At 50.6% G+C, this 12,202-nt stretch overlaps 2 protein-coding genes and 1 long non-coding RNA gene across 7 annotated transcripts in view; 2 read left to right on the top strand and 1 right to left on the bottom strand.

The window, feature by feature from the left end:
• Positions 1-8,263: 8,263 nt before the first annotated feature.
• On the top strand, positions 8,264-10,788 carry SMIM19 (small integral membrane protein 19). Its single transcript, XM_076336915.1, has 3 exons — positions 8,264-8,427; positions 8,570-8,694; positions 9,867-10,788. Exons 1-3 carry the CDS (start codon positions 8,264-8,266, stop codon positions 9,932-9,934), a joined length of 357 nt encoding a protein of 118 aa, XP_076193030.1. The 3' UTR covers positions 9,935-10,788.
• Positions 10,789-10,885: 97 nt separating this feature from the next.
• Positions 10,886-11,514, bottom strand: LOC143159694 (uncharacterized). Its single transcript, XR_012995203.1, has 2 exons — positions 11,469-11,514; positions 10,886-11,185 (listed from the first exon to the last, which is right to left on the bottom strand). It is a non-coding gene; the product is annotated as an uncharacterized LOC143159694 (long non-coding RNA).
• Positions 11,515-11,588: 74 nt separating this feature from the next.
• Positions 11,589-12,202, top strand: part of SLC20A2 (solute carrier family 20 member 2) — a 58,742-nt gene continuing 58,128 nt past the window's right edge. For all 5 annotated transcript variants that reach the window (XM_076336911.1, XM_076336913.1, XM_076336910.1 and 2 more), the window contains exon 1: positions 11,589-11,657. The gene's annotated coding sequence lies outside the window, so the exon portion shown is untranslated. The remainder of the gene's footprint in view (positions 11,658-12,202) is intronic.

Raw genomic sequence — 12,202 nt, 5'->3', positions numbered from 1 at the left:
GCTCAAGTCTGATGTAGCGTGTTTCCCTTTGCGTACCATGGTTTTCAGACTACACCCTAAAAGCACTTCTATAACACTAAATCTATAACTATATAAAATGAGTTGCCTTTATGGCAATTCATCTGTATGTTCGACACCATCAGGTGTAAAAAGTATTGCATGCATATCCACAGCAGCTGCTATGGAGGTCTGGGTAAATGCTGAGGAAATAAAATGGACACAACCTATTTAATTGAAGAGGGTTTTTTTTTTTCTTTTTTGAAGGATACTTTTAAAGTCTGTGTTACTCTGTATTTAATAAAGTGGTAACAATTAAGTGTATCAGAAGTTTAGAATACCGCACAAACTTTTTGAAAATCTATCACAAACTCTAAAACACTATTTTCCTTTGCTGCCACATAAACAAAGCATCAGATCATTATCTTTGTGAAACAGAGGCAGTGCTGTTTGCCAAACATAATTTGTGAGATATTTGGCAGAATTTGCAACTGTAAACCAATTCTATCATTATGACTGTCATGTCTTACCAACAGTCAAGAGACCCTGGGAATAAGAAAAAAGTGGTTCTCAAGTTCTTCTAGCATGATATAATGTGTGTATTTGTAGAGTTCATCCAAATAAATTATATGCTAGATGGTACTTTTAAAAAAGAACAAGGATTTTATGGTTTTATTTTAATTGAAATACTGTATACTTGAGATGACCACATGATTTCCAATAATTGTCAGTCTGTGTTCCGAAGTCTATAATCCAGTATTTATCAGGATTAAATGGTGAATATTTTTACATTACAGTGATATTTATGTCTCAGCAATTTCTGATTCTGTTTAGCTCTGGGTAACTCAAAATCCATTAAAAATTAGAGAGAGAGAGAGAGACACACAGATTCTTTGGCCATAATTTTCAAAAGAACAAGCTTACTGTTAGATTCCAGCATTCACATTCTGAGTATGAAGTAACTGGATTTTCAAAACTGATAATATTCAGCAGCTTTCAGTCAAATTTATAGTAGTCGCTGGATGCTAAGGACTTTTGGAAAATTAATTCTCCTTGTAGAGCTGGAAGACCCTCTTCAGCAATTCTCTTGATAAAACTATGGGACTGAAGTGGGTGCTTTTATCAAGTACACACTAGATTTCTTTGTGGAATGAACGAAGTTCCCACTTTTGAAAAAGTTGGGATTTTTTTTTTTAATTAAATCACACAACTATTTGTTTTTCTCCCCAAGAGCTGGTCCCTGTGAGGGGTTGTGTCTGACCCATAGCTGCAACTCCCCAAGCTTATTTGCTACTGTGTAATGTTGAAAATCTAGCCACTAAGCTTGGGTCTCCATTAGCTACGTTTTGCCAGAATAGCTTACGCCAATGCCATATATTATTATTATATATTATTTGTTTGGTGCCTACATGCTTTGGTCACAGGCCAGGATCCTGGAGGTCAGATGCTATATAGACATAGCATAAAATGACAGTCCTTTCCCTACAAGCAGCTTTAGTATAAGAAAATAGAAAACAAAGGATGTCCTCATGCATTAACAGCACACAAGCATTGGTTATCCCATCCCACCTCATCCAAGCTACAAATAAATATGCTACATAATCTACATGGACAGGTCATACCATTTCTCGTGCACATAACGACAACTGCAAGGCCTGACTTCGCCCTGACCAAATTCAACAGCAGCTTGCATTCCCATTTCTGAAGGTGTTTCAGGAGTCTAAGACTGAAACAAAAGCCCAAGCTATAAAAGGAGAAAACAGTGTACCAGGACAAGCTAACCTAGGCTTAAGAGTCAACCAACTTTGAACCAGATTCCTCAAGGAAGTCACACAGACGGCCTACACCCCCAGAACTCCTATTGCCACAGGCCAGCAAGTAGGAGATCACCCCTTTTTCTCAGGTTTGCAAGGCTGTCACACTCACCACAGTGCCAAATGCTGTGCTCCTCAACCTAACCCTGTCCTACCCACTGCTTAACATTTGCTAACTTCAGAGGGGTACGTGGGGGAAGAAAATCTCTCTCTGCCTGTCTTCTAGGTTGGGGGTGGGTGGATTATTTGAGCCTTAAATCAAGCATTTAATTAAATAAAACAAATCAGGCACCTGCTGAGTGAGGCAGAGTCTGTTCCTGCGTGCTGGAGGCTGCAGAGAAAACCCCGAGACCTGAATTGATGCTTTGTAGATGTGGGCCTTGGTTTTCTCCGGATGGGAAGCTGGGTGCAGAGTCCTGGCGTATTCCAGCCCCTTCCCGGGTTGTCCAGAGCAGAGCTGCAGGGTTAATACAAAAAGTGCCTTTAGATACAACCTAAATACAGCTTCTCTACACCCCGTACGAGGGAGCCTGATCTCAACTGAGGTCTAGAGGTAGTAGTGAAATATAAAGAGCACCCAAGTTACTTATGTTTATTCTTTCTACTTTTCTTCCACAGACGTGTAATGCTTTCTTGTCAGGCCTGTTAGCAGAAAAGTTCAACATACTAAAAAAGCAAACAAAAAGCCGCAACTTATAATAGAATCATAGAATGGTTTGAGTTGGAAGCAACCTTAAAGATCATATAGTTCCAACCTCCTGCCATGGGCAGGGACACCTTCCACTAGACCAGGTTGCTCAAAGCCCCATCCAACCTGGCCTTGAACACTTCCAGGGCTGGGGCATCCCAGGGCTGGTGAAAACACACCTGATCAACACGTGGCTCAGGGGCTGGTGCCATCGGAGGAATTTTGCCTTTTTTGATCACGGGGAGGTTTACACGGCACCGGGCCTGCTGGTGACAGATGGAGTTCAGCTGTCTCACAGGGGGAAAAGGATCATGGCTCATGAATTGGCAGGGCTCATTGAGAGGGCTTTAAACTAGGTTCGAAGGGGGAAGGGGATAAAACCAGGCTCACTAGAGATGAGCCTAGGGGTGGCATGCCAATGCTGGGGGTGAAATCGATAGCCCAGCTCAAGTGCATCTACACCAATGCACGCAGCATGGGCGGCAAACAGGAGGAGCTGGAAGCCATTGTGCAGCGGGAGAGATACGACTTAGTCGCCATCACAGAAACATGGTGGGGTGACTCTCACGACTGGAGTGCTGCAATGGATGGCTATAGACTCTTCAGAAGGGACAGGCGAGGAAGGAGAGGCGGTGGGGTGGCCCTGTATGTTAGGGAGTGTTTCGATTGTCTAGAGCTCAACGATTGATGACGATACGGTCGAGTGTTTATGGGTAAGGATGAGGGGGAAGGCCAACGAGGCAGACATCCTGCTGGGAGTCTATTACAGACCACCCAACCAGGATGAAGGGGTGGATGAAGCATTCTACAAGCGGCTGGCACAAGTCTCTCAATCGCTAGCCCTTGTTCTCGTGGGGGACTTCAACTTCCCGGATGTCTGCTGGAAATACAACACGGCAGAGAGGAAGCAGTCTAGGAGGTTCCTGGAGTGTGTGGAAGACAACTTCCTGACGCAGCTGGTAAGTGAGCCTACCAGGGGAGGTGCCTCGCTCGACCTGCTGTTTACAAACAGAGAAGGACTGGTGGGAGATGTGGTGGTCGGAGGCCGTCTTGGGCTTAGCAACCATGAAATGGTAGAATTCTCCATTCTTGGTGAAGTAAGGGGGGGGCCAGCAAAACCGCAACCATGGACTTCCGGAGGGTGGACTTTGGCCTGTTCAGGACACTGGTTGAGAGAGTCCCTTGGGAGACGGTCCTGAAGGGCAAAGGGGTCCAGGAAGGCTGGACGATCTTCAAGAAGGAAGTCTTAAAGGCGCAGGAGCAGGCTGTCCCTGTACGCCGTAAGAAGAATGGGCGGGGAAGACGACCGGCCTGGCTGAACGGGGAGCTCTTGCTGGGACTCAGGAAAAAAAGGAGAGTTTACCGCTTGTGGAAGAAGGGGCAGGCGACTCCAGAAGAGTACAGGGATCTCGTTAGGTCGTGCAGAGAGGAAATGAGAAAGGCAAAAGCCCAGCTAGAACACAATCTGGCCGCTGTCGTTAAAGACAACAAAAAATGTTTTTACAAATCTATTAATGACAAAAAGAGAGCCAAGGAGAATCTCCATCCCTTATTAGATGCGGGGGGGGGAACATCGTCACTGAGGATGAGGAAAAGGCTGAGGTACTCAATGCCTTCTTTGCCTCAGTCTTTAACAGGCAGACCAGTTATCCTCAGGGTACTTGGCCCCCCGAGCTGGAAGACAGGGACGGCGAGCAGGATGAACCCCCCATAATCCAAGAGGAAGCAGTTAACGACCTGCTACGCCACCTGGACGCTCACAGGTCTATGGGGCCAGATGGGATCCACCCGAGAGTGCTGAGGGAGCTGGCGGAGGTGCTCGCCAAGCCGCTCTCCATCATTTATCAGCAGTCCTGGTTAACGGGGGAGGTCCCGGACGACTGGAGGTTTGCCAACGTGACACCCATCTACAAGAAGGGCCGGAAGGAGGATCCGGGGAACTACAGGCCTGTCAGCCTGACCTCGGTGCCGGGGAAGATTATGGAGTGGTTCATCTTGAGGGCGCTCACAAGGCATGAGCGGGACAACCAGGGGATCCAGCCTAGCCAGCACGGGTTCATGAGAGGCAGGTCCTGCTTGACCAACCTGATCTCCTTCTATGACCAGGTGACCCGCCTAGTGGATGAGGGAAAGGCTGTGCATGTGGTCTACCTGGACTTCAGTAAAGCCTTTGACACCGTCTCCCACAGCATTCTCCTAGAGAAGCTGGCGGCTCATGGCTTAGACAGGTGGACTCTGCGCTGGGTCAAAAACTGGCTGGACGGCCGGGCCCAGAGAGTTGTGGTGAATGGAGTTACATCCAGTTGGTGTCCGGTCACGAGCGGTGTTCCCCAGGGCTCAGTTTTGGGGCCGGTCTTGTTCAATATCTTTATCGATGATCTGGATGAGGGGATCGAGTGCACCCTCAGGAAGTTTGCAGATGATACCAAGTTGGGTGGGAGTGTTGATCTGCTCGAGGGTAGGAAGGCTCTGCAGAGGGACCTGGACAGGCTGGATCGATGGGCCAAGGCCAACTGTATGAGGTTCAACAAGGCCAAGTGCTGGGTCCTGCACTTCGGCCACAACAACCCCATGCAGCGCTACAGGCTTGGGGAAGAGTGGCTGGAAAGCTGCCTGGCAGAAAAGGACCTGGGGGTGCTGGTCGACAGCCGGCTGAACATGAGCCGGCAGTGTGCCCAGGTGGCCAAGAAGGCCAATGGCATCCTGGCCTGTATCAGAAATAGTGTGGCCAGCAGGAGTAGGGAAGTGATCGTGCCCCTGTACTTGGCACTGGTGAGGCCGCACCTCGAATACTGTGTTCAGTTTTGGGCCCCTCACTACAAGAAGGACGTTGAGGTGCTGGAGCGTGTCCAGAGAAGGGCAACGAGGCTGGTGAGGGGTCTGGAGAACAAGTCTTATGAGGAGCGGCTGAGGGAACTGGGGTTGTTTAGCCTGGAGAAAAGAAGGCTGAGGGGAGACCTCACCGCTCTCAACAACTACCTGGAAGGAGGTTGTAGCGAGGTGGGTGTCGGTCTCTTCTCCCAAGTAACTAGTGATAGGACGAGAGGAAATGGCCTCAAGTTGCGCCAGGGGAGGTTTAGATTGGATGTAAGGAAAAATTTCTTTAGTGAAAGAGTGGTGAAACATTGGAACAGGCTGCCCAGGGAAGTGGTTGAGTCCCCATCCCTGGAGGTATTTAAAAGACAAGTAGATGAGGCACTTAGGGACATGGTTTAGTGGGTGGTGGTGTTGGGTCGACGGTTGGACTCGATGATCTTAGAGGTCTTTTCCAACCTCAATGATTCTATGATTCTATGATCCACAGCTTCTCTGGGCAACATGTTCCAGTGCCTCACCACCCTCATAGTGAAGAATTTCTTCCTTATATCTAATCTAAATCTACCCTCTTTCAGTTTAAACCCCTTGTCCTATCAGCACATGCCCTTGTAAAAAGTCCCTCTCCAGCTTTCTTGTAGGCCCCCTTCAGGTACTGGAAGGCTGCTATAAGGTGTCCCCGGAGCCTTCTCTTCTCCAGGCTGAACAACCCCAACTCTCTCAGCCTGTCTTCAGAGGAGAAGTGCTCCAGCCCTCTGATCATCTTTGTGGCCCTCCTCTGGACCCACTCCAACAGGTCCACATCCTTCTTATGTTGGGGGCCCCAGAGCTGAATGCAGTACTCCAGGTGGGATCTCACCAGAGCAGAGCAGAGGGGCAGAATCACCTCCCTCGACCTGCTGGCCACGCTTCCTTCGATGCAGCCCAGGATACAGTTGGCTTGCTGGGCTGCGAGCGCACATTGCCAGCTCATGTTGAGCTTCTCATCAACCAACACCCCCAAGTCCTTCTCCTCAGGGCTGCTCTTAATCCATTCTCCGCCCAGCCTGTATTTGTGCTTGGGATTGCCCCGACCCATGTGCAGGACCTTGCACTTAGCCTTGTTGAACTTCATGAGGTTCACACAGGCCCACCTCTCAAGCCTGTCAAGGTCCCTCTGGATGGCATCCCTTCCCTCCAAGCCTGTCGACCACACCACACAGCTCGGTGTCATCAGCAAACTTGCTGAGGGTGCACTCAGTCCCACTGTCCATGTTGCCGACAAAGATGTTAAACAGTGCCGGTCCCAATATCGACCCCTGAGGTCCCCCTTCATGAGAAACTGTTTAAAATCCCTGTAAAACCATGCTTAATTAACCATCTTGTATCATGTTGCGTAAGTGATATTTTTTTTTTCTCTCTCTCTTAGTGGTTTCCACAGTTCTGTGCATGGGTGCCATCCCGATTTAATGACCTAGAATTATGTCTAATTGCTGTTCTACTCTTCTTTCCCACACCATGTGGGGTGAGGAACTTTTCTCATGATAACAGTGCCTTAGCTTTTTATTTTTTTATATTGTCATTTTCACTCATATCCTTTTATGCCCTGATCTGAGGCCTCTTAAAATGAATGTTCCATAGCAGCATGGAAAGAGAATGACTTGGCACATCTTGCACTGAGAAAATGGCTCCCCAAAGGACGGAGATTCCCAGACTGGTTGGGCATTTGAAAAGCAAGTGCCATCCAAGCGAGGTATCTAGACTCCCTCTACCCAGTAAGGAGTCAGAGCACTTCCTGGGCACAAGAGGACTCATTGTGAATGTTTGACATAGCTTAGATAAATCATGCCCTAAAAATACTTGGGTTTTCCCCTTATTGTCTTATAAAGGGTGAAGACAAATAACTGCAACACAAGCACATACCCCAAATATGCGTAAAGCAAAGGGAGATGAACCATATCTATAATGTCTACATTGTAATAGTCCTAGCAGCTGAAGGAAGATATGGTAAAAGGAAGTGTCAGGGCCAGAGGTGGATAGAAAGAAGCAGGAGGAGAGGAAAAAGGACAGCACACCTAACCTATCATGTAGCTCAAACATGCCTCATCAGGCAGTACAAAAAAAAAGTGTTTGTGTATGTGTTTGTGTGTGTGTTAGAACATCTTCTGCCTAGTTAATCTGCATCTCATTAAGCAGTTCAGACAACTTTTCAAGTTTCTAAACCGAAATGCTTGCTCTGCTCCACCTTTTCTGCCAAAGCATAATCCGAGAATTGTGCTTTTTGGCATCAGGAGCATATGGAGCATGGGAGTAAGCTATGTTGCTCCAGCATCTGAATATCCAGCAACTCCCATTTTGGCACAAAAAAAACCAAAGGAGGCAAGATTTTTCAGAAAGTGCTGTTTCTATTTTGACAACCTAAACTGTCAAATTTAGTTCCTATGTGAAAAGTGAAAGCTCATGACAATCTGAACGTCTTTTTCCTCTCAGCACCGTGCACTGCTGAGCTACGTCCCACATGATTCCACCACCACAGAGCAAGCACCAGCACAGGTGGGTGAAGGTGCTTTTGACTCCACGCCTACCAGGCTTTCAGAGCTGCTGAATTCACACCACTACCGGCCCTCTACCGACCTGCACATTTTCCCCTCAGACACTGGCACCGTGAAAGCAAAGAGACTGTTATATCCCCTGTGCCTGCATCCCCTGGGAGAGAAGCTGTTACCTACTTATGTCCTCTCCCCCAGGGACTGGTAGCTAGAGGGGAAATAAAAGGGGGGGGGGGGGGGCAGGGGGAGCGGCCCGAGACCCCTCACTGCAGCCCCTCAGGGCCACCCCGAGATGGCGGCAGGGAGACCGAGGCGCGGCGCCTCACGCCGGCCCCGACGGCTCGCCTGACGTCACTTCCCGCCGCCCGCCCGCCGCCACGGGGCCGGCCCTCACGGCCGTCCCCCAACGGCCGTTCTCCCCCATGGCGGCGGCGGCGGCGGCGGGGGGGGCGGGCGGAGGCGGCTCGGCGGCGCTGGGCGACAGCGGCGCCATCGACTACTCAGTGCACGAGGCGTGGAACGAGGCCACCAACGTCTACCTGCTGGTGGTGCTGGCCAGCCTCGCCCTCCTCGTCTACGCGCGGCGGTAAGGGGAGGCCGTGGGGGGGGGGGGGGGGGAGAGGCCGCGGGGGGCGGGGCGAGGGCTCCCGGCGGGAAGCAGCCGTGCCGGCCCCACGTGCAGCCGTGCCGGCAGGGCCGGGCCGCTCACCGCCTTGCCCCTCTCGCAGGAACAAGAGGAGGATCATGCGCATCTTCACCCTGCCCCCAGCCGCCGAGACGCCGCCCCAGCCCAACTTCTACGACAGCATGAAGAAGATCCGCCTGCGGCAGCAGCTGGAGATGTACTCCATCGGTAAGTCCAAGGGAAGAGGGGGCTCCCCTGGGCCTGTGGGTTACCGGGGACGGTTCCTGCAGGGGTGGCCTCGAACCTGCCTGTCCTCGTGCGGTGGGGACGCCAGGGCGGAGCCCCGGTCCTGTGGCACCATGTGAGCAGGGGTTCTGCAGGAGCGCGAGTCACAGGATTCAGGATTGAGCTGTGAGGAAGTACGGAGTGAGGGAGCAGCCGTGCGATTCTCTTCTAGCTGTCAAAACGAATCTGATGTTGAAGTTAAAAAGAGCTGGGAATGTCTGAATATTGTCGAAACATGGATAGCTTTGTAAAAGTTGAGAGGACTGGAATCACGAGTAATTCAACTTCATAAATTGAAAATAAATGAGAATTTTACTGTATCAACAAGTGTTGCTGCTCCCATCTTAATGTTGAAGGTCAGGATGGAGGTAGGAAAGAGCCACATGCCTCTGATATTCCAGAGGTCCAATTCAGAGAAACACCTGTATTTGCTTCCCACCTGCCACACATGCACGCCTAGAGGGAATATGGGCAAGAAATACTTAATGAGTTGAAACCACCTTTTGAACATAAAGATTTAATGTAAAGATTTTTAAACCAGGCCATTGCATTCTGTAGGAACAAAAAAGGACGTGCTTCCTACAGAGGAATGCCTGCTGGCATTCGTTGTTGGTGTTTGTTCCACCGCACACAACTCTTTGATCTCCCTTTGCCTTGCTAACCAGATTAATTTTGAAGTCAATGTAGTTGTTAGCTTGTGGCTTGTATATTGTGGAGGAGATGAGTGATGTGGAGATCAACCGTGTGACTAATGAGTCGTTCAGGTCATCTGTAATAGTACTTCTGAAGCCATAGTCTTTAATTTTTTTTTTTTTAAATGAAAGGACCTGAATGGAATCATAGTTCTCTGCCATTAATTTACTGACATTGTGCTATGACCCTACCGTTCAGCCTTTCCAAGGCCATACGCTAAAGGACTAGTTCCATGCGGTGACTGAAACTTCCCCTTGTGTGGCTAAGCGGTGAAATTACATTCTCTAATCTTAAGTCTATTTCTTGATTGTTATCATATCTATACGTGTATATATATAGATATATATACATGCACACAGGTATATATACATGTATATAATAAATGGTATAATCGGTGTTGATGGGTGTTTCTGTTTTTTCAGCAAGGAAGTATGAACAGCAGCAGCAGCCACCAAAACAGACTGAAAGCGTACAGCTCTCAGTGGAGTGAAGCCCACAATTGTAGGAGCTCAGGATGTATTTCCAGTGCTGATGATAAGAGTCAGTGTGGAGCTATTTTCAATGCCTCTTAATTGATACATAGCTGAAGGCAGGGGGGAAAGGAAGGGGACTCTCCTAAAAACTTTGCTCTCGGTAGCTTTTCTCTGAGCCCCGTGAAGTAAACTGAGTGCCTACTGAAACTTTCAGCATGAACGTACCTAGCACAGGGCAGACCTGCTCAGAGAAACCTCTGAGGGTAGAGGAGTGCAGTCTTACCAATGTTTTAAATTATTTCTCTCTCTGCCGGCACCTTGGAAATCAGCTCCTACCTTCTCTGGTAACGGCACCCTAAAGAAAGCAAGACAGTACCTATCTGCCTGGAAACCTTTTTGTTCCTCGATCACGCATTGTTGAACTTGCTGAAAGCATTCAGTAAATGTGAATGAAGATACTGTGGCCTTACTGCCTAGTTAAGATCGACAGTTTTGAGAGCCCGGAGTGTCGCTGGCAGTAGTGCAGAAAGATTCTGCTCTCCTGTGTTTATATGGAAGTGGCATATGCAATACTGTGAACCTTTCCTGGAGAAACGTGGAGAACTGAGAAGTACACAGTGGACTGCAGGTCTAGAAGACACAGCCAATGCTATAATGTTAACAGCAAAGGTGGTTAGCTTAATTTACTTTAATTGCTTTAAAGAATGGGATTGTCTATAAATACTTGCGTAAACAGAAAGATCACAGCTTATCCAGAAGAGACATCAAGACCCCAGTTACTTTTTTCTTTCTAGGTAAATCACAAAATCAGTTAATTTCAAGAATACTGCAGAAATTACTTCTTAATAAAAGCATCTAATCATGAAAACTACTTGAAGCTGTATCATGCTGTAATTCCTAGTGTTACATGACTTGAGTAGGCCGTGGTGTACAGAACGCTAACAAAACAGCGGAGAGCTGAGAGCGTATGCCCAGAAAGAGGTTTTTTTCCAATTCTGTGCTAAAATATAGTAAGCCTTGGAGCAGTGGTAAACAGCACTGCAGTTCCATTCAGATATGAGGCAACTTGGCTTTATTCACCAAGTCTTCTTTATTAGATTGAAATTATCTGTACTTTAGTGTCTGTAGGGACAGTACAACGTGATCTGGGCCGCGCTGACCGTGGCAGGAGACAGCTAAGCGGGCCTGCCCCGTGGAAAGGGCTCACGGGGGTGAAGTCTTGCCGTCTTGCCATCCGTGCCGACGGCCCCTTTTGACAGCTGCCCTGCCTGTAACCGAGGAAAACAGAAGCGTAGCTCAGCGGGGCCGAGGGCTGGCGGGAGGAAGCGCCGTTCCCTCGCAGCGACGAGGAGGAGGAGGAAGACCGCGGAGGACGCGGGAACCCCCGGGCCTTGCCGGCGGCGCGGCTGCGCTGCCCGGCCTCCTCCCGCCGCTGCCTCCCCGGAGGCCTCCCGGTGCCTTTTCCTTCCTGCGGTACTCCGGCCGTATGAAGACCCGGCTCCGCACCATCTCCCCGCTACTTAGCGGTATTTACGCGCGAGAGAGACCCACCTCCTGCCGCGCTCCCCGGGCGCGGGTGTCCGTCCACCCCCCGGAAGCGGCGCCCTCTCCCCCCCCCCCCCCCCGGACCTCACTTCCTGCCGCTCCTTCCGCCTCCGGGCCGCGCCGGCTGCTGCTACTGCCGCCGCCGCTGCTGCTGCTGCTGCTCCTGCTCGGAGGCCGGAGGGCGCCCGCCGGGCGGTGAGTGGGGCCGCGGCGGGGCACGCGCGCGGGGGCGCCCCGCCCTCGCCCCGTCCGCGCTGAGGGGAGGGGGGGCGCCTCACCGGCGGCGGCGCGGGGGGCCGTGGTGAGGCGGCAAGGGGCCGCCCGAGGAGAAAGCGCGGGCGGGGGCGGGGAGGGGGTGGCCGGGGCGGGGGCCGGCTCCGGCTCCGGCTCCGCTTGAGGCCCGGGGACAGGCTGCGTGCCGCCGGGCCGGGTGGGCTTTCCCCTCCATCCTCCGCGGGAGGGCTCTCCGCGTCCTGTGCCGGGCTTCACCCCGCGGGCGCCGCAGCGTTGTCCCGGCGCGGGGCTCGTGGCTGTACCGAGAGCTCAGCCCTCTTTCCCACCAGCCCTGCCCACCCGAGCGGTCAGCCAGGGAACAGGCAGCGCGGGGATGGATCCTTTCTAATGGCGCATCTCCTGTAACGCTCGCCAGGGCTACTGTCCTCAACAGCCATCCGATGCGGCTCCATACGTTTCAATTAAAGCAGCATGTCAAAATGAACCCGTTCTTTCCAGTTTACTGA

This window comes from Aptenodytes patagonicus, chromosome 4 (genome assembly GCF_965638725.1).
Source record: "Aptenodytes patagonicus chromosome 4, bAptPat1.pri.cur, whole genome shotgun sequence".
NCBI classification, from domain to species: Eukaryota; Metazoa; Chordata; class Aves; order Sphenisciformes; family Spheniscidae; genus Aptenodytes; species Aptenodytes patagonicus.
This window is presented reverse-complemented; position numbering and strand designations above follow the sequence as displayed.